This window comes from Orycteropus afer, unplaced genomic scaffold (assembly GCF_000298275.1).
Source record: "Orycteropus afer afer isolate SDZICR_OR568_19922 unplaced genomic scaffold, OryAfe1.0 scaffold00530, whole genome shotgun sequence".
NCBI classification, from domain to species: domain Eukaryota; kingdom Metazoa; phylum Chordata; class Mammalia; order Tubulidentata; family Orycteropodidae; genus Orycteropus; species Orycteropus afer.
The window spans coordinates 490,771-513,704 of record NW_006922117.1 but is presented as its reverse complement, the minus strand read 5'-3'; the positions used below and the strand labels follow the sequence as shown (position 1 = coordinate 513,704).

The 22,934-nt window shown below is 32.8% G+C and overlaps 1 protein-coding gene across 1 annotated transcript in view; it reads right to left on the bottom strand.

The window, feature by feature from the left end:
* The window catches only part of CSMD3 (CUB and Sushi multiple domains 3), a gene marked incomplete at its 5' end in the record, with an annotated part of 1,439,134 nt that overhangs the window by 967,053 nt on the left and 449,147 nt on the right, over positions 1-22,934 (bottom strand). The window contains one exon of the mRNA XM_007955674.2: positions 5,156-5,467. Coding sequence (XP_007953865.2) covers positions 5,156-5,467 — 312 coding nt within the window. The remainder of the gene's footprint in view (positions 1-5,155; positions 5,468-22,934) is intronic.

Below are 22,934 nucleotides of genomic sequence, written 5' to 3'. Positions count from 1 at the left end.
AAAAAAAAAAAAAAAATCAATTCCATCAAGTTAATTCTGACTCATAGTGATCCCCATTGGGTTTCCTAGATGGTAAATATTTATGGAAATAGACTCTACCATCTTCCTTCAGTGAAGCAGTTGATGGGTTTGAATTGCCAACCTTCTGGGTAGATGCCTTAGGTAGGGCATCTTTCTGTGCCACCAGAGCTCCTTTCATTTTAACTATAGTACCATTATAAAATCAATTGAACTAGTACCCTATAGGGGTTTGAAATAATCTTTGCTAAATATGATAATGTTTTTCAGATCATTAACTAATTTTACAACTGTTGTTTAAAATAAAATCATTACAGTGATGTAATATCTAATTTATCAAAAATTAACACATTAATTTTGAGTCCATACACAAAGTACCAACAATCAAATACTGTATGTAAATTCATTGTCTCTGGGTTGTTTGTGCTTATAATAATATTGTTGACAATTAGAAATGATTGTGTTCTCTCAGGCTTTTGGAACCAGATTGAGAACTAGTGCTGATCAAAATATGCTGTAAAAAGGAAAGTTTAATTATTCTGTGAATGGAGAAAACTAATAAATAATTGTCACAAAGCATAGATTTTCCAGTGTCAAAGGAACTTGTTCTCTAGGAAGTGCTATTATATTTTTGCTTTAAATTCCAACAAAATATCTCTCGTATAACATTTAATATTTGTTTATATAAAATTTAATAATTTTATAGTTTTACTACTATTTGTTTATGAAGTTCCTTTGATTTTAAAGATGTACAAAAATTATACCAGGAGCTCTGGTGGTGTTAGTGGTTAAACACTCAGCCGAGAACCTGAAGTTTGGTGGTTCAAACACATAGCCCTTTTATAAGGGAAAGATGTGAAAGTCTGCTTCTGTAAAGACTTACAGCTTTAGAAACCCTATATGGCACAGTTTTACTCTGTCCTACAGGGTCATTATGAGTTGGAATCAAATCAATGGCAGTGGGTTTTGTTTGCTGTTTATTTGTTTGTTTATAAGGATTATAGCAAGGTATTAATACCTTAGTTTTATGTTATAATTTATGAAGTAATAAGGTAATAAAAAACAATATATTAGTGTGGGTTCATTAAAATATTGTTACCTGCAAAAGTGGCTCATGTGCACTAACATTGAAAATCATTAACCTTTTTATAACCTTTTTATAACTATGACAAAATGAAATTGTTAACTTTAATATTGGAATATCTAGATATGTTCTTTACATTAAGAAGATGAATAATGATTTCAAGGCTTTTGGATAATTAAGGTATACACTGTAACTAATGAAGTTATAAATATCTATTTAACAAATATTTTAAAAATAATTCTGTAGGCCAGAAAGTCTACTAAAAAACAAACAAAAAAAAAAAGTCCAAACTCACTGCTGTGACTCATAGTGACCCGTCCTTGGGTTTCCAAGATGGTATCTCTATGGAAGTAGATGGCCTGTCTTCCTTCCAAGGAGTGGCTGGTGGGTTTAAACCACCAGCCTTCTGGTTAGCAGTCAAATGCCACCAGAGCACTCACAAAGTCTACTATGCACTGAGAATGCTTTCTGAACGAGACCTATCCACTATCTACCTTCATCAAGCTTAAATTCTACAGGGGAAGTCAACGGGAATATAAATAGAAGGAGACATGCAGGGTATGAAGACCTAAACTTCTGGATGAGGTGACAATTAAGCTAAAACCTTAAAAGTGAATTATAATGAGCTGGTTAAGAAGGAAGAATAAAATATGAGAGCGGCTTGAGGTAGAAAAGAGCATGGTATGTTTGACAAACTAAAACTAAAATTCTCTTTGTCCAGAAATTAGAGAGTGATTTTGAAAGTGGCATGAGATAAACTTGGAGAGATGGGCAAAAGCCAGACCACACAAGTCACCATGAGTCATTATCAGGTCTTGCTTTATTCCTAAGGTCATTTGGAAATGACGAAAAGTATTAAAACTGTGAAATTATGTCCTCAGAGTTTCCTTTTTCAAAGGACATTCTGACTACAATATGGGAAATGTATTATAAGAATGTTGTTATCTGCCATTGAGTTCTCTCCGACTCATAGTGACCCCTCCTTGGGTTTATGAGGCAGTATCACTACAGAAGTAGATTGCCCAATCTTCCTCCCGAGGTGGGTTTGAACCGCCAACCTTCTGATTAGCAGTCATGTGCCTTAAGCACTATGCCCAGAGCTCCCATTATAAGAATAAGATTTTTTTTTTTCCTCTGGAATATCTAGAAAAATCAAGCAATTGTTCTTAGATTACATTTGTAGATATTTAGAAAGGCATAAATGAACTACTGCCTGAGAAAGCACTGTACTTTCTGTGGCACTCTGATTACCCATGAATTCTACAAAATCGTCCTTGTACTTTGAGGATGGGCTTCTTTCTGTCTTCCACTGTACAGAAATCTCTTGAAATAGGGGTCATATATTTTTTATCTTAGTTTCCACTAGAACATAGCCTAGCAGAGAGGAGGCACTTCAGATAATGCTGCTTGAGTTGGAATTATTTTAAAAAAGAACATTGTTTTGAAGTTAACCCATTCCAATTTGACATCTGGCCCTGTTAGGAATCTAGTCTTTGAAGACTGTTTTGTATTTGAAAACTTATAACTGCATTTTGAAGGCTTTTTAAAGTGTTAAGCAATATACAAAAAAATAATGAGCTTCCTTTACCCCTAAAATTGACATTATATTTTGGACATAAGGTTAATAGTTAATGTTTAAATATAGTAGATAATGGTCAATTGGAATAATAGTAAGATAATGAAGAGTGAGAAGGACCAATTTTAATAAAATAAGATATTTCATGACATTACAATGATAGTTTAAGTCAATAATAATAATGAATATAACATTCAAAATACTTTCATATAAATAATTTAAATATCAGTGACTGGGGAATATGTATATCCAAGGTAAATGGCATCAGTGAATGAATAGACGGAACTCTGGTGGCATAGTGCCTAAGGCATTTGACTACTAACCAGAAGGCTGGTGGTTCAAACCCACCAGCCACTCCTCGGAAGGAAGGTTGGGCAATCTACTTCCATAGTGATACTGCCTCAGAAACCCAAGGAGGGGTTCCTATGAGTTGGATCCAATTTGACAGCATGAGTTTGTTGTTTTTTGAATGAATAGATTATATTTAGGAATAAAATTATTTAAAATAAGGAAAGATGAAATAGGTGCTATCTGTCAAATAATATTAGATTATTATAGTAATTAAGGAGAAATTTGACCACTTAATTGGAATTTACCAAGGAAGAACTCTTGATGATTAACTGGGATTTACTTGAATATGCTTGAAAATTTTGATTGTACTTTCTTCAGGTCATTTACTTAATCTAACAATTTACTACTGCCTTTTCTCTTTTCAGTTTGAATTACATTTCCTAGTTCTACAAAGTATTGATGTAACCTCAGAGTTTTCATATCATTTGATGACAAACTTTGGGTAAAGAATCATTGGTATTTTAATTCATTTCTACAATAAACTATGTCAGAAAATCCATTGTGACAGGGATGTTTGTCAGTTTTAAGTTAGCAAATGAAATGTTCCAAAGCAAGTAGAAAAATAAAAGCAGAGTAGGTTTTCCTTACTATTTTAATATAATTTTATGAATTTTTATTTCCTAATAAGAATCCAGTCCTCAGAAGGAAGACTGAACAATCTACTTCTGTAGAGATACCGCCTCAGAAACCCAAGGAGGGGTCGCTGTGAGTCGGAACCCACTCAATGGCAGTGAATTTTTTTTTTTTTTTGGTTTAATAAGAAGAAACCATATACTTAATATACAGTGAATATGAATAGCAATGAAACACTGTCTGATATATTACTGGAAAATTTTATGAATATTTAATATATTAAAAATTTTGATACAATCACTATATGCTGATGAGTGGAAATATTGATGGTAGGAATGTAAAGAAAGAAGCAAAATGATGACGATTTAGTTCTTTAAAAAGGAGACTATCAAATGTTGACAATTTATTTCGGAATGTTTCTTGTTAGAATCAAAATATGTACTTTCTTTGTGAGTTTGAATGGAAATGAGTATCTGAGGTATTTCTGTATTAGTTTCAATTAATTACTGCAAAGATGTCTTGATTTCTCTCCTTAGTGGACTCTCAGCATTGAATGGTTTTCCATTACTTATAACCTCATCTAATTGCACTACTGAAATTATAACCAATTTATAGAACATATGATAAGTTGGAAATGGAATAGATATTTTGTATTTCAAATATGTTCAGTTAATTATTTTTTCCACTGATGCATTTATTGATATAAATGAAATCCTTTTACTTTTGACACAACATTGATTTTCTCTATGAAAGATCTGCTCTATGAAATTTTCCCACCATGAAACAGAAAAACACATTTGATATGCTGCTTAATTTAAGGTAGACTTATATTAATTGACTAGAAAATTAACAATCTATGATTTGGCGTTATTGTATTAATTTTCTTTAACAAATAAATTAGATAACTTAAGGAATATTTAAATATTGGAGCCATAATATCAATCAATAGCTGTTTTATTAACAAAATGAGAAATTGGCTTTCAGTGCAATTGTACGGGTCAGGGAAAAACTAATTTAGAAATAACAGAGCATATATATATAAACAATCACCAGATATAATGTTTCCACTTTTCCCAATGAAATTTTCTATTTTCTCAAATTTTAGCTGCATTTGTATAACACAAAAATCTCATGCAAATACTGAAAATCACTACATGGCATAAACGGTTCATGTGTAAATATGTACAGTTATTAATAAAAAGTGGCTATTTTCACACTATCTCAGTATCATACCTGATGTGTAAAAAGCAATAGGTATTTAATATTTATTTTTACTATCCCTTTTGTGCATTCTTTTCCTGCTGCTCTTATCCTTTCCCCCAACATTTGCATTGCTATTTAGTTTTTTTAAAAATTTGCCTGCTTTCCAATTAAGCAAGTTTTGGCTATTCCTATCTATATATTTTACAGGCTCTTATTTAACTTTTTTTTTTTTTTTTTTTTTTAACTTTCTATAACTTGGCTCTCTTTCAGCCCACTCTCTAATTAGAAGCATTACCAAAACATAGCTTTGGTTGTAACTAAATGGGCACAAGTAAAATAACATCCAATACCTCTATGAGTAACAACTGCAAGCTCTTTAGTTCTTTCTATCTGTTCAGCATTTCTTGGTCTTCTGCTTGTACTTTGTGTATCTGCTTGATGAGGTGAAAGCCCGTCCTTGGACGTGTTGGGGTCCAGACCTGAATTTCTGAGATTCGTAACTTGCACTCGCTGTTCCTCGGAAAGTCTATGGATGGTGACAGCTGTAACACTGGATACAGTAACATCTGCAGATGTGCTAGCAACAGCAAGAGCACCAGTAGTAGTCCTGTTATGTTCCTCTAACTCACCAGTGGAGGTAGTGTGGGTCAATGGAGAAGAACCTGTGGGACACAGTAGCACTAGATGCTAACTTTTTCTTTTAAATTGTGTTTGCTTTTTATTTTTTTCTGATCAGTTTAATAAATTATATTCCCTTCTATTACCTTAAGGATAATCAACACGAAGAGCCAAAAAACACACCACTAAAATGTGAAACACACCAGATATGTTGTTTTGTTTGTATAAACAAACTTATGGATAGATATTACACATAAATACACATTTTAAAAAATGTGAAACAGTAAACCCCCGTTTTTTTTGTGTGTGTGTGGCTTTAAATCAGGCTTTCTTTTTTTTTTTTAAATCTACAGTTGATTTTTGGCAAGAAATGCCTGGCAAGTGACAGGTTTTGACAGAATGGGTAACTATGTAACCACACATTTCTCAAAAGTATGCTTTGAAGGGTCTGTACCATAATTCTTCATAATTTCTGGGGAAAAATATATGTAAAGTGTCTATTTTAAGACAGGCAAATGAAGAAAAATAAAATAAAATAAAAGCCAAACAAAAATGAAGTAATTAAAATAAAAAAAAGACTGAATTTACTTTATATAAATGTCTATCTTAATCTCATTCTCCAGAAAGCAAACATGATAAGATATTCAATATTATGAGCTACATATCCTTTAGAATTTGAGGGAGTTTTTATGAAACTGAGTGATAGTTCTCTACTTCTCAAGTAAAATACAGATTAGCCTATTTTCCAATAATTAAAATTAAATTTTTCACTTGCAAGTTGTTATAATTAAGTATTAATCACAGCAGAGCTTTTATCCATACATCCCAGCTTGAACAAATTGTTGGGGAACTTCCAAATAACTCATAAGCATTTAATGGTACAAGTATGGGTAATAATACTACTATATTCTTAACCTTATTACATTTTCTTATAATTTAAAATATGTATCCATTTTGCTAAATTAGGGTATTGTTCTTCCTTTTACTTAAAATTTGTAAAGGTTTTTCTTGATAATACATAATTCTTATGTAATATAAAATGTAAGCTTATAATAGAAGCATGAACTGAATAAGGATATATCTTTAAGATTTTAACAGCTAAAAATTGCTTAACAAGGAAAACAAGAATTTGGAGCTGCAGCTACTAATTAAGAATCATAGGTCAAAGTTAGAAGGCTTCTGAATATTTTTTAAAGCCAGTGAATGGTATATAGTTGTACACATTTGCCTTCTTAATAAAATGCACTTCAAAATTCTCTCGACAATGTTAATTAGGTACTTTATATTTAACTAGAATACTTTGGGATATTTTAATCAGCCAGAAAGGGGAAAAAAAATGGTATACTACTAAATTTGGTTTCAGAATCATAGGATTTTTTTCTCCCCTCTGGTACTGTAGGTAGGTAATTAGTAGGACATTTATTATAAATACAAAAAGGAAACCAAAAGTGGGGTCCCTAATTCATAAACAAGAAAAAAAAATATGTCTGGTACTCATTCTAGTAACCACATATCTCCTATCTTCATTTAACTTAAAACAGAAATTAATTAAGCAAATAAATAAATGCCAATTTTTTAGACGACCTGAAGTAAATGAGGTATGACAATTATCAAGTTAACATGTTTATTCTATTTTTTAAGCCCTAATCAAAGAAAAATTCCATCAAGTATTCATTATTTTGTAAAAATTGGAATCTACTTATTTCATGTTGGTTATGCAAATATAGGTTGGCCTTTGATATTTACTAAGCTTATATTCGGCAGGTTTTTTTTTTTTTTTTTTTTGTAAATCATATGTTTAACACCTATACGTACACTACTAAAGCCCATTAACTGATCTCAATGTAAATAATACCTTAGGGATGGCTCTACTCTCAATTGCTATCCACAAAATTTTCTATTTTATTTTCCTGAGGAATTTACTTGAGTCTTCCATTTTGCAATGTAAATATGAAAGCAAGATTAAAAACTAATATTTTAAAACTCTTCATAACTTCCTTATTACTTCCAAACTCTAAGTGTAGTTTAAAGAGGTAAACTACAGAACTATAAATATGTTACTAAATAGAAAAGTTATCAAAATACATGCAATGTGCACTCTGATGCTAGTCTAAGAAAGAGGTAAATTGAAGACATTTATTGTCTCACATCACCAAGATGATTTTGACTAATTCCAAATAATCTCTGGCATTAGGGACAACAATTCTGGGGTAATTTGGGAATGGATTTAGGATGCTTCCATAATCACCCCAAGACCTGTAGACCAATTTCAAAGATACCAGAGAATAAATACACTTTCAGAATAAATCTGAGAGTTAAAACTGACCTTTGGTAGGGATTAGGCCCAGGATTTGCAAGCAATGTGATGTTAAAATTTTCAGGAATAGAACTTCAGTAGCAGAACTTCACCTAATGGTGATGGGGACTCAGTACCATCCCCTTAAACTGAATGTGGGAATAAAGCATAAGAAATTCCTTTTCTTCAATAACTACTCACTGCCATTGACTCGGACCCAAATCATAGTGATCCCTCCTTGGGTTTCCAAGGCGGTATCACTACGGAAGTAGTTTCCCCAAACTTCCTTCCCAGGAGTGGCTGGTGGGTTTGAACCACCAGCCTTCTTGTTAGCAGTCAAATGCTTTAGGCACTACACCACCAGAGCTCTCATCAGTAACTACTTCAATAACTACAGTCTAACTAAATACATGTTTCAAGCAAATGTTGTATTAACTGGTTATTTTGCTTTAGCTACATATTGCATTCATATTCTTTCCTTGCCATATTAGAATGTAAACTCCCTGAATGCTAAGATTTTTGTATATTCTGTTCACTGTTGAAACCCCAGTATCTATAACACATAGTAATTGCTCAATAACTGTTCATTAAAAGAAAGAATAGATGAATAAATGAATTCAATAATAAAGCTAAAATAATAATAATATGCCTAAAATTTTGCAAATAAAATATGATTATCTTTTATACAATGGCAAAAAAAATTTCAAACAGTGATATAAATAAAGAACAATTACAAAAGAAACAAAATATTTTTCTTTTTAACTTTCAAAAACATTTCTTTGAAAAAGTGTGGAATCTGAAAATTTATTTGCCTAAGTAAGAATTACTTCAAGTTTTTTGTCATCATTCCCAAAATCTGAAATTTAACTTCATTAGTGTGAAAGAGATTTTCTTAGAATGTTCAAATATTTATATAGTGGAAAGTGGTTACATCTAATAAAAAGTAAAAGTGCTTCTGAATTTAGTTAGATATGTTTGGTACAGACAGTGGAACTATAAAGAAGTAACACTGATGTCCTTTTTAAGCCAATAAAATCCTCCATAATATCCAGGTATATCACTCATATGCACAACCATTTTATTGAAAAGGTATACTAATTTAGAATGCTAAAAGTAATACCACTTTAATTGGCAGTGTGTGAAACACAGATTTTGCAATCATTAAAATGCACCATTTAACAGTTTGAAAACACTCAAAATCTTTGGATACATAAGTGTTCTTTGATATAATTTCTAATGTTGCAAGAAGTCTTAAAGCTATGTAAAGCAACAATTACTATAATCCAGTATTAGAATATCATATTTTGCTTTCTTTTTGAAAATTTGAAGTATGCTTCACAATTATATAAATGTTGTCTTTAATAGCACAATATGAAATGTATATATTACAAGAAATATAATTCAATTAAAAGAATAATTTTTACATTCAGAAAAACCATTTTAAATTTGAAATAAAATCATGTTTACAAGATATAGTTTATCACAGTTAAATTATCCTATTATTAAATTACTACAGATATATTTTAAAATAAAATGTTTACAGTAAAAACATATATCTGAAATGTACTTGTATTTGCTGTTTAACAACACATTGCCCAATATAAAAACAAAAGGAAATGATATACATATACATGCCTTGATAAACCATAACTATATATCATCTTTGGAATTTTGATAATGGAAAATAATGTATGTTACACATGTTAATTATAAAATTAATAGTAATGCTATAATATGGAATTTGGATTTTATTATGTATTATAATGAAAATTCATTTTTTGAAGACATATCTGCAAGGGACTAAGCACAATTCATGTAAAGTTATTTATGTCTTTTTGAGAAAAATACCAAACATAACTTCATATCATAAATAAATTTGAATTTCTTTTTGATGAAATACTAAACAAATCTTATAAATTATTTTTAATTTTATGCTATTTGTTTTGTAATTATAGTCTAACTCATCACATAAGAATAGAATATATTGCTAGAAATAGGAATGAATGGCCCAATATTTATACAATTATATACATTTATGTTAAAGATATTTTAATATTCAAAGTAACATTTAAATATTTCTATTTGATATTATTTTATGTAAATAAATTCCATATAGTCTGTTCCTTTCTTTAAGTTTAGTGTTTCATATGGAATATTTGGAGCAAGTTAAATTAAGACAATAATTCTAGATAAATAATTTTGTGACATTATGATATGTAGTGAAGAGAAGATGTAATAAACATATTTCACATGAAATCATGCAAAAAAAAGATAATACAAAATAATATGAAAATAAAATTTAAATACCAATAATGTAATAATTCTATTCAAGAGACAACATTTAAAGAGTCTATGAATTTTAGCATATATAATTTAATTTGAATGTTGTGTTTCATCTTTTTTTATTATAATTATATTATATGAAATATAGGAAAGCATGCATTGAATGATGACTCTTACAAACCAATTGAAATGAAAGAGGTCCAATGAAACAAATTCTCTGTTTTGTTATGTGTTAAATGTTATAGTTGTCATGAAGCATATTGTAACTGGAAAAATTACTAAAGTACCATTGCATTTTAGACATGATCAATTTCAAGTATCCTAATATCTGTATAGTTTAGAATTTAATAGTTTCAATTGTTGGATATGTGCATACAATGAGTATTCAACTTTGTTAAGCAAAGTAAACTGACACAGAAAGTGGCTCTTAAAATTGTAGAAAAATATAAATGTTCTAAATCTAAATGGATAAATTGGTATTTAAAATTATCTCTATGATTAAGAAAATTTCAAGCACATAAATTCTGAAAAAAATTGTCTTTAAATTAATTTTAAAGAGTGCATCTATATTGGGTTAACAAAGTTTGGATTGCAAAATAAAATGCTGTATTTATGTTGAAACTACATAAAGTTATAACTTTTAAATTATCTTATTCAATGACTATACTATAACTGGGTTTATAACATTTATCTCTAAGAAAGAAAATATTCTGCCAATGAAACTATGACACGGCAATGCAAAAACACTCAACTGAGTCCAGATTTCTGAGATGTAAAATGTGACTGAAAAGGTGCATCTAAATGGAGTTAAAAGAAAATTATTAATTCAAGCAGTATATAGTCTAAGATCACAAACTAATTAAATCATGCGCTAATTTAAATATAAATTGTTTTTCTAGCTTTATTCATTATATTTACATATACAAATATATATGCTTCTGTTTATGTTGATATATTTCTATTTTCATTTGTAATCATTAAATATTTTCCCAATAGAGTTTTACAAGTAGATTTGTTTTTCATATCAAAAACAAGTGATCTTAACTGATTTAATATGCAAAATGAATGAATATATAAATAAATATTTGCAATCAAGTTGAACCTGATATTAAAATTTGTCTGCAAATGTAGTGATACATTTACTAAAATTACACTTACTATGAATAAACAATAGGAGCTCTGGTAGCATAGTGGCTAAAGCACTTGGCTGCTAACCAGAAGGCTGGTGGTTCAAACCCATCAGCCACTCCTCGGAAGGAAGGTTGGGCAATCCTACTTCTGTAGTGATACTGCCTTGGAAACCCAAGGAGGGGTCGCTATGAGTCAGGGCCGACTCGACGGCACATAACAACAACAACAACATGAATAAACAAAGGAGCTCTGGTAGTGTAGTGCCTAAGGCACTTGACTGCTAACCAGAAGGCTGGCAATTCAAACCCACCAGCCACCCCTCAGAAGGTAGGTGGGACAATCTACTTCCTAGTGATACTGCCTCGGAAACCCAAGGAGGGGTAGCTATGAATCAGGTCCAACTAAATGGCACATAACAACAACAACAATGAATAAGCAAATTATAAAAATGAATCTTCAACAAATTATTCACTAACACCAAGTTGTTTGCATGTAAGGAAAAAAAAAATAAAACCTTCTAAACTGTTTGAAGTTTTGATAAACCTACATGTCAAACAACCACAATTTTTTTTTTTCCTAAATGGAATGTGAAAATACCCATAGTTTTAGAAAGAGCATTACTGAGAGTACTGAATCGGTCAATAATCACAAAAAATTGTGGGTGTTTTACTATACATAGCAGTGCTTTGTTAGAAAAATGTGGGAGAATAGACATGTTATTTCATGGTACCAAAAGAGTGAGAACAAACCTATGGAAAATCTAAGCAGGGGTTTGTAAAAGTCCCGAAGATGCTCTCTTTCTCAAAAGGCCATGCCATGCTTCACCCAGCTGATTAGAGTCAAGGTGCAGAATCAAGCTTCAGCATCTTGGCCTGCTCACACATTTTGAAAGTCCCTACTCTGTGTAGTGGCAGATCCTAGGTGTCACACTTTTCTTTTAATGTTGTGCACCCACAAACACCCAAACCACTAACAGGAACAAATCTTAAAAAAACAAACTGAAGATTTCTTAAGGAACTTCCAAATGTAGGCAATAAAACTTGAAGACCTAAGTTTTGAAGTAAAGGCTGTGGCATTATTTTTAAGTGTCATAGGGATGAGAGAAAGGTATAGGAATGCCCCTTCATCCTTTCTACAACCATCTCCTGGGATCCTGTATTTTTAACCTCTTTATTGTAACAGCTATCATCACTTCACTTTAGTCATTTTGGATTCTCCCCAAACAAACAAAATAAAACTCAGCATGAACTTCCTGCATTTCCTAAGGACTGTTTTGTGAAATAGCTTCCAGTTCTTGTGGAAGATTTAGAGGCATTAGTAGGAAAAAGAGTTACTGTACTGCCCCCCCCTCCCTTTTCTAAAGGAGCCCTGATGCCTTAGTGGTTAAACATTCCATTTGACCATTTACCAAAAGGTCAGGGGCTGGAACCCACCATTGCTCCTTTCATACAAGAGACAGCCTTGGAAACCCTATGAGCAGTTGTACTCTACCCTACGTTAGTCAAAATCAACTCAACAGCAATACGTTAGATATGTTTTAGTCTAAAATATAAAGAATTCCTCTACTTTCAGAGCCTTGCTATTTCTGATAATTCATATCTCTTGGTAACTTTTTCAAAGTAGAGTCTGTCTTATACATGCTTATTTTTCACTTCCCTTTGAATATTTAATAAATATTTGAGGGAAGAATGGGTAAAATATGGTTAAATGTACTACTCTCCTCTTAGTCAAAAATGTAAACATTGATTTTGTATTTGATATTTATTAAATGTTAATAAATATTTTTATATTTATATTTTATACGTTTCAGGATATGAAGTAAGAAATTAGATCTGCCTGGACATGTCTGAACAACATGAAAAACACAAAGTAACGTAACAGCCACTTTTATCTTACGTGCTGGGAAAGAGTTATCGAAGCTATAGAAAGAGAGAAGGGAACACCCAAGGGCATATCAATCACTCCTTCATTTGTAATTTATTGAGAGAGAATAGCTTCTCTTTTTTGTTCTCCATACTTCAAGAGGGCATTTTTTAAAATCATTTTATAAAGAAAATACTTGGGATTGAGAAGAGAAAGAAGTAAAGGAAAGATGCTAGTGGAGTTACTTTTTAAACAAATCATAATTGAAAGAAAAAAGTAAGAGAAGCCTCCCTCTACCTGACCTAGTGCATCATGCCCTTGGGTACAGTCTACCTTGACTACTTGACTATAGCCCTGCTTATCTTCTGTTTCCTTCAATGATGGTTTTATTCTTTGTGGATATTCATCAATTTTCATTTTAAGTGTTCCTCTGTAAATATATAAAGCTGACTTCAGATACATAACATTATTTAAAAGGAATCAAGAAGCTACCCTTACCCATATTTTTCTGTTGATTAGATGGTACTAAAAATATTTTCTTTGGGATGAACTATAGTCCTCTTAAAATTACTCATTTTTGATCAAATACTAGAGTGATTGCTGAACTCTTCACTTTGAAATTTTCCCCTCCTGAGAAGAAATACAAAGGACATGAGACATATATGTTTTTGAGAGAAGAAGTGTGAACCCTTTGTTGAGACATTTCTCATACATTGATATCTGCTCCCATGGGATTTTTATATAATTGGATGAACTGGCTTCATTACTAGCAGGTGAGGTGTAAGGGAAGTGAAGGTCATAGGAAAGGACCAGCATTCTGGAAGAAAAACATTTAAGATGTTGATGGTGGAGGAATTGATGAGCAACTGGTAAGAAATCAGTGTAAATACGCTGAATCAGAGGCAATTAATAACAAATCCAAGCCCTCCAAAATGTATTATTTTCCTGCATCAAACACTCTGAAAAAATTTTAATTCTATTGCAGTATATGAATTAGTATAGGAGTGATTGGATTTGAAAAATAGTAGAACTGGTAAGAATGTATAATGTTTATTATCAAGGATTATTATTAATCTGGAAGACAAATATACCTTATATTTTTGTTGTATTACACACAATTCTATGTTGAGATATTTAAACTATATATACCATTATATCTATTTTATGTAAATTTTTATCCCAAATTGCTACATAATTATAGTTGAACCTTTACATTTCTTCAGGTAATTACTCTGCCAATTTATTTTCAACAACAACAAAATGCTTTTCACTTGAAGACTAGTCATAAAAAGACTGTCTTTTAATAACCAAAAAACTAACCAAACCAACTAACTGCCGCGGAGTTGATTTCCACTTAAAGCGAACTGTAGGACAGAATCAAATTACTCGTAGGTATTCTAAGGCTGTGATCTTTACAGAAGCCAACTGGCACATCTTACACTTAAGCGGTTGATAAAGTTGAACTGCCAACCTTTCGCTTAGTAATTGAGCACTTTAAACACTTTTAGCACCACCCGTAAAATGAAAGTAGGGGCAGTATAAAATGATGGTTGATATCTGCACCATTTCTCTTTGGCTTCCAATTGTGGTTTAGTTCTTTAGTTTAACGTTTGAGCAGATGACACTAAACTTTAGGAATAAGTTATGGAGATCTGACCTAAAAGGATCTTGAAAAGCATCTGTTGTAGCATTGTAACATCTGGCCAACTCTTGGTGACCCTTCTACTTTGGAATTGGAGAGTTTGATCCTCAGTGTGATATAAATCAAAAGGTTAATCAGAGCCTCCTTCACTCAAATCTTTCCTAGAGACGAGAGATAAGTATGAGATTTTAAAGAAAAAGTAATTCCATTTCATTCAGAACACCAAAAACAAAGCAAAACAATGGTGCATTCGAGTCATTTCCAACTCATAGCTATGCTATTGGTAGGACAGAACTGGCCCACAGTTTCCAAGATTGTTAATCTTTATGGAAGCTGACTATCACACTTTTATCCGCAGAGCAGCTGGTTGGTTCCAATAGATGACCTTTAGGCTAGCGGCCAAGTGCTTGAAAACTATGCCACCATGGTTCCATTGTTTTGAAGAGAAGTTACTTGAAAAGATAGAGGGGGTAGGGGACGAATGAAACATGAACAAGGGAATTCAGTAAAATACTTGTACTTTTCCTTTTTGGTGGACCTGAAAAATATCCTATTTTCCATTAATTATCCATTTATACCAGTAAAAGCAAATGTTTCTTACTTAGTGAATCTTCTTATGCTTTCTCTCTACACCAATGAGAGTAAATACTTGCCCCTTTTCTCTGTTTCAACAAACTTTTAAATGTCTGGCTACAGAACTTATTATATTTCATGTTTTCTTCTCTACCATCTCCTCCTTTCCATTCTGCAAACGTGAATTAGATGTTCATTGTGGATCAGGCAGGTAGATAGATATGCCTTTCCGAGGACCAGTGTTGAAGATAAACAGCCATGAATAACAACAACAACAACAAATGAGAGCAATGTGATATGTTCAATAGAGGCTGGACATGAAAACACAACTGGAAAGGTATTTAGCATTGCTCAGAGACAACAGGGACAACTTTTCAGAGGAAGAAATATTGGACTTAAGCTTAAACACTGAGAAAATTTTGTTGGATGCGTGAATAATGAAAGATCTTCTAGTCAGAGGCAATGACCTGAAATAAATGTGGTGGGAAAAGCAAGACATGCTTCAGGAACTGCAAATTATTCCTCATGGTGCAAATGAAGAGGGAAGGATAGCTGATTTGGTAGACAGAGATGGAACTTTGAAGAAGCAGAAATCCCAATTCGATTGAAAAGATGAGGAATTGCTGAAGGCCATTAAGCAGTACATGGATAGGAAAAGATCAACATTTTATAAAAATTGTTCTTGCTGTACTGTGGAGAAGGTTTAATGATACGTACAGAGTAAAGGTAAGGCAAACATTTATCTGACTCAACCACATCAATATGAACACCGTGAAATAAGGGTTCAGTTCATTTTGAGTGTCAGAGTAACAATAAATGCAGCTGGGCATACTCGTACTAGAAAATTATTCATTGTTTATCTGAAATTCAAATATGTATCCTATCTGGAAACTCTACCTTCAAAGTAATTCAAACTAGCAAACTCTGAAAATCTCCTGCCTATGAAGTAGAAACTAGCAATAAATATTGATTCCTTTGACTGCTAACCAGAAGGCTGGAGGTTCAAATCCATCAGCCATTCTTCGGAAGGAAGATTGAGCAATCTACTTCCATAGTGATACCACCTTGGAAACCCACAGAGGGGTTTCTATGAGTTAGGGCCAACTCCACAGCACGTAACAACAACAATATAAGTGTGTTTTGTTTGATCTTGTGAAAATTTGTAGAATGACAGAGAGTAGGCATAATGACATCACAAGGACATCTAGAAAAAATTCATATGAACATATTTTAATTAAATGAGACATGAAAAGAAGACAAATTGAATGAAGTATGCTCAGGCCTTTTATTATACATATATTGAAGTTATACGTCCCTCTTTTTAGTATTAAAAAAAGCTACTATTCTGCATGGTGAGCTCTGGTAGCATAGTGGCTAAAAGCACTTGACTGCTCACCAGAAGGCTGGCGGTTCAAACCCACCAGCCACTCCTCGGAAGGAAGGTTGGGCAATCCTACTTCCGTAGTGATACTGCCTCGGAAACCCAAGGAGAGGTCGCTATGAGTCGTGGCCGACTCGACGGCAAACAACAACAACAACAACAACTATTCTGCATTAGAACTCTATTCACTAGGAAAATGTACATTCTACACTTGAAGAAAAATGCATATAGAGAGTAAATCCATAGATGATGAATATAAAAATAAAAAAGGATGCAAGGTTTCATTAAAAAAAAAGAAAGAAAGAAAAAAATCAATCCATAGAAATTTGAATTTAAGGTATTTCCAGCTAGAACTTATTGAACTTTGAGTTGTATATAGGTGGCAGAATTGGCAACAAATGGTAAATAAATTATCCAGTCTCAAATTGTCAAGAAATTACTTTTGATCTGTTAAGTCCTGTTAAGTCTTTACCCATCCTTTTTTTTTTTTTTAAGATGATATAAATGATATATGGAAAGTAGAAAATACAGTTCTCTCTTTCTCTCAGAGTCATAGACATAGATGTGAATGGAAAACCAGTGTTAGGTGAAGGTTCAGATCTCACCATTCTGAAAAACCTTTTTGAGAAAGAGCATCCTTTTCTTCGAGATTAGAGTGTTCTATTTGATCAAGAACATAAATATTTTATATATAAAATTGGTTTGACTTTTTGATGCAAAAGATTAAGTAATTAGTTAAAACATTAATTAAAGCAAAGGAAAAGTTTCTTTGTCATTAAAGTGGTTATAACGCCCTTCAGGTGTTTTAAATATCACATAGCTTTTGTTAATGATTTTGGTATATTCTCGTGACAGAGAAGGATATGAATATGCTATCATTTCTTCTGAAGCATATTTTAACTGTGTTAAGAGTGAGAGAGAGTTGCTGTACTCATCTATGGGTTGTTGTTGTTGTTGTTATGTACCATTGAGTCAGACCCGACTCAGTGACCCCTCCTTGGGTTTCTGAGGCAGTATCACTATGGAAGTAGCAGCTATGTATTTCTCCAAATTTCTTTACAGTTGTGATTAAGATACTAAAAAAGTACTTGGTACACCAAAATGTTTATTTTGAATGAATAAACAGCTGATTCAAACAAACATAGCCTAACATAACCAGCATTTATTGGGCACTTACTATGTTACAGGAAAAGTCCTAATTTACTTATTTAATCTTCAAAAGCAGCCTATAAGATGAAGAAATTGAAGCTCAAAGCAGCTTCAAAATATTCTCCAACTCAGAATCACAGAGTGGGTAATTGGCAAAAACCAGATTTTGAACACCAACTATGTCATCCTAAAGTCACAATCCTAACTCCTGGGAATCAGTACACTCTGCAAAGTCTCTCAATACAACAGAGCATGCAAAATGTGTGTGTGTGAATCAACACGTAAACTTCTTATTGATTGATTTTTTCATTGTATTTCTTCCTCAGCATCTCCTTACCCAACAAGAGTTGACTATTTTCAGACTATGCCTGAAATCCCTGTACGTTGGAGGAAGTATGTTCTGGAGTGCTAACAGGGAAATTTGCCCTTTAGAAAATATCTTAAAAAAGCTCTGGTGATGGAGTAGTTAAAGCATTCAGATGCTAACCGGAAAGTTGGTGATTTTAACCCACCAGTTCTCTGCGGGAGTAAGATGAGTCAGTCTGCTTCTGTAGAGATTGGTTGTTGTTGTTGTGTGCTGTCAAGTAGGACCCGACTCATAGCGACCCCTCCTTGGGTGGCTGAGGCAGTATCACTATGGAAGTAGGTAGAGCCTTGAAAATCCTAAGAGACAATTCTTCTCTGTCTTATAGGATTTCTATAAGTCAGAATCTGCTCAATGGGAGTGTTACTATTACCATTTTTTATGTAAAATGCCTCCTAGCCTTTGTTTCTTGACACCTTAGGTCTCATCAAGGAATTTACATCTAATAAAGCAATGTCTGGGGTAGGGGTTGGGGACAGGGGAGAGATGGTGGAAATGGTATGCACACCCTCTCAGGCATCCCAAAACAATGATGGAGACCAGGCAGCTACTGGCGTACCAATTTTGGCAAAGATTCCTATACCCAGTATTGACATGAGAAACAGGATCATTTGTCTTCATGGGAAATATGGACTTGGAGAAAGATTACTTCCTCCCTATTTTCCAGGCTCTTCAAAAGACCCCTGAATTCTTGTACTTAAGAGACCAAATCAAAACCAAACCAAACTCAGTGCCGTCAAATTGAAATCAACTCATAATGGCTTCTCCTTGGGTTTCTGAGGCAATATCACTACAGAAGTAGATTGCCCAATCTTCCTTCCAAGGAGTGGCTGGTGGGTTTGAACCGCCAGACTTTTAGTTAGTAGTCGAATGACTTATATTTCTTACACATTGAACTCAAAATAAAATGGATTACATTTTCCTCCTGTCACATACCATGGAACATTTCAAATCCTTTTGAATTTAAGAGAACAGACTGACTTTTCTTACTCACTCAAGCCTGTGGATTACATTTTATACCTGTTTTACTTGCAAATACAGTGAAAATGCACACTTCATCACAATACCTTGTCTTGATTTATTTAGTAGTTTGGTTTTTGATGATGCCTCTGTAGTTTTACTATTTCATCCTTTATTTGTTTTTTCTCTTATAACAGTTCTTAATACCTGATTTCTAATTAATATAATTTTCTAATTTGGAAATGATATACTACTCAGTAGTTACAAGACTCATATTATCATCTTGAAGCTTCTTAAAATGTTCCTAACTTGATTCCTAACCTTTACCTAACATGGTTTGTCCAAGCCTCAGAAAATTTCATGGAGGATGATTAGTTTTTTTCACTCACACATCAATTTTATTGTTCACAGAGAGTGGATGTACCAGCATGTTTTGCCCTAAAGATAGGGGAATCAATTAGTGTTCAGCAAGTATTTCCCTATGACTAAAAGTCCTATTGATCATAGCCTCTTATTGGTCACTTATTTCATGTAAGGGTCTATGATAAACACTTCATGTTTAATCTTCAGAACAACCATGTGCTGGAGATACTATTTTAATTGATTAAAAGACAAACAAACAAACAAACAAAAACAACCTAACTCACTGCTATGGAGTCAGAACTGACTCATGACAACCCCTCCTTGGGTTTCCGAGGAGCAATCTCTATGGAAGTAGATTGACCATTCTTCCTCCTGGAGGGGCTGGTAGATTTGAACTGCCAGCCTTCTGGTTAGCAGTAAAATGCCTTAGGCGCTATGCCACCAGAGCTCCCTTAATTGCTATAAAAGGGTTAATAATTTTATTTATGTCATTCATTCATGTATTCACTCAGCAAGTGCTTATTGATGTAAGTCATTCATTCATTCATGTATCTGTTTAACAAGTATTGAGTGTCTACTCTATGCCAGGCATTGAATATTACAAAGGTGAACAGTATGGACAGTGTATTTCCTAAGAAAGATTACATTCAAGTAGGCAGATTCATATAACAGCTGGTGATGAAACACAAAGTGACATTTGAGCTAAGGACTTAGGAAAATGAGAGAATGGGATATTTAAAGAATTAAAAAAAAAAACAACTTATAGATCTGGCACTTTTATTCAGACTGTCAGATTTCATAGTTTATGTTCTTAATCTTGGTGATAGACTATTTCCTATTCAGTTATCACTTGAGCATATTGTTTTATTTCTCTATAACTATATTAGATTGTTTGGAGGAGCTTTGGTGACATAGTGCCTAAGGCACTTGACTACTAACCAGAAGGCTGGTGGTTCAAACCAGCAGCCACTCCTTGGAAGGAAGATTGGGCAATCTACTTCCATAAATATACCGCCTCGAAAATCCAAGGAGGGTTTGCTATGAGTTGAATCGATGCCCCAATAGTGAGTTTTTCTTTCTTTCCTTTTATTTTACTTGTCCTTTTATATTTCTGTGAAATAATATTTATTTTCATACAATATTATATTATATTTTCAGAGTAGATTTAAATATTTGACTCTCATGTCATGTTGGGAAACCCAAGGAGGGGTCACTATGACTTGGAGCCAACTCGAGGGCAGTGAGTGAGTGAGTGAGTGAGGAATTAGAGACTACATAGTATAAATAGACATATCTTTGTAGCAAATAAATCACAAGATTTACAGTTGATAATACAGGTAGTGTGCAGATTATGAAAACATGGTACAGTAGATTATGGCACAAACTATGAGAATTTATTTGGACTTTGCCATGAAGCCAACAAGACAAACAGCAACAGTCCCTCAACTCTACTAACTCCTGCAGTTATCACCACATTTCTCTCATCCCTTTTCAGAGCCCATCTGGTTTGTTAAAAAAGAAAATAGTATTTTAAAAAGATAAACTTTCTTTTCACTGATATAAGGAACATTCATGAGATTAAAAAATAAAATTTAAGTTATATCACTTTGTAAGTATGGTTACTTGGAGTCACCTCTAAAGCAAAATAGAAAATTAGAAGGTATTTGACTTTGTAGTTCACAAGTCTTAACCGATCCGTGTTCATTCTCCCTGAGTAACATTTCCTATTTCCCAGTGTGACACCTGTGGATATCCATTTCATTAAAACTTTCAAAATGGTAGCCAGGCTTCTTTGTTTAATTAAAAATACATACTGTTGATAAAGTATTTCACAGGAAGGTTAATCAAGGTTTTTCATTAGAGGCTGAAAGTCATGTTAGAGAATTTTAATCACTAGATAGAAGGTTGCATAGGATAATGTTGATCATCAGGGGTTCTCAAAGCCTCCCATCTTGCCATATGGTCAAGTGAGGAATCTATTTGAAGAGACGTCCAGACAGAGTGTAACTTTGTGTGTGATTACATTTCAAAAAATGTTCTTCAAAATTACACTTTCCTTTGAGAAAGATGAATTCTTTATTTAAAAAAAAGTACTGAATCTGTGCATTTCTGATTTTCCTGATAAGTTGAGATCTGTTTTTTTATACAGATGAATAACTTTTAGAATTTAATTAAAAGGAAACCTAGTATGGTGTGCTGAAATTGGACTGAAAAAGCAATATGCCAGTCAGTCAATAACATCAACCGAGACTAGTGGTATAGAAGACAAAGTAGACGCAGAAAACATTCTGTGATTCTAAAATTGTATGCATAAATTAAATACAGTGACTTGTCTTGAGTTGGTTTAGTGAAAATATGTACATTAATTAAAATATTTATAATGTGACAACATCTTTATTGTTGCTTTTTGCACAGTTGATTATTTACAGTGCTTTCAGCACCATTTCCCCCATGACCACTATATTATATGAGAAAGACTTCTAGCTTGACATAAGTCCTAGACTTTCAATACTGGTGATGCTGCAAACCAAGATTTGTAAGCTATTTGCCTCAGTTTCCCACTTATAATATGAAGAGTTTGGGCTGATTTAGTGATTCTCAAATTTTTCATTATGAAATATCTCTTTCATTTATTTATGTAATTAACTTACTTATTATTATTTTTTAATATAAATATGTATTACAAATAAATGTCATCCTTTCTTTAAAATAAGACATTTATGTTCATTTTTAAGAACCAATTATGGTATCTAATCACCTTGTGATAACCAATATAACAGTGAATTAATTTAAGTATGACATTAAGCAAAGAAAATTGATACTTTATTTTGGATGTCAATGATAAATTATAATTATACTTTTGAAATAATGAAAACAATAGACCACAATTATTCTTCCAGGGAATTCCAGAAAGAAATTACTGGGCTAGACGATATTTAAGGTCCATTCCAGCCTTAAAATTCTATAAGAACCCAGATTAACTTAGATCTCCATTAATATATTTATTTAAATAAATTATTCTCCTTTCCGCTCCTTCTAAGTTTTACATTCTAATGTATTCTATGTTAGTGAGGAAAGGGAAAACCTGGTTTACATTTTAAACAAGTCACTTTCTGTCAGTGGATGGGTTTGTGTAGAATGAATGTGTTCATTCTACGTATTTGCCTGTATATGTGCGGGAAGTTGATGATAGTAGTAATTTGGTTCTACAAGGAGAATTATATGACCTAACGTCATGTGAAGTAAGATGAAGCAGAGTTCCTCTCTCCTTCTCATCCTGTCACTCACTGCTGTTGAGTCAGATCCGACTCATAGCGACACCTCCTTGGCTTTCCTAGGCAGTGTCACTACAGATGTAGATTGCCCAATCTTCCTTCCGAGGAGTGGCTGATGGGTTTGAAACAAGTGTTCTAAAGATGAAAATGTTCAAAAATCGCTATTACAGAGGTTTTGCATTAAAATGCCTAAATGCAAAGGCTAAAAAGTTAAATACATCAGAACAGAGA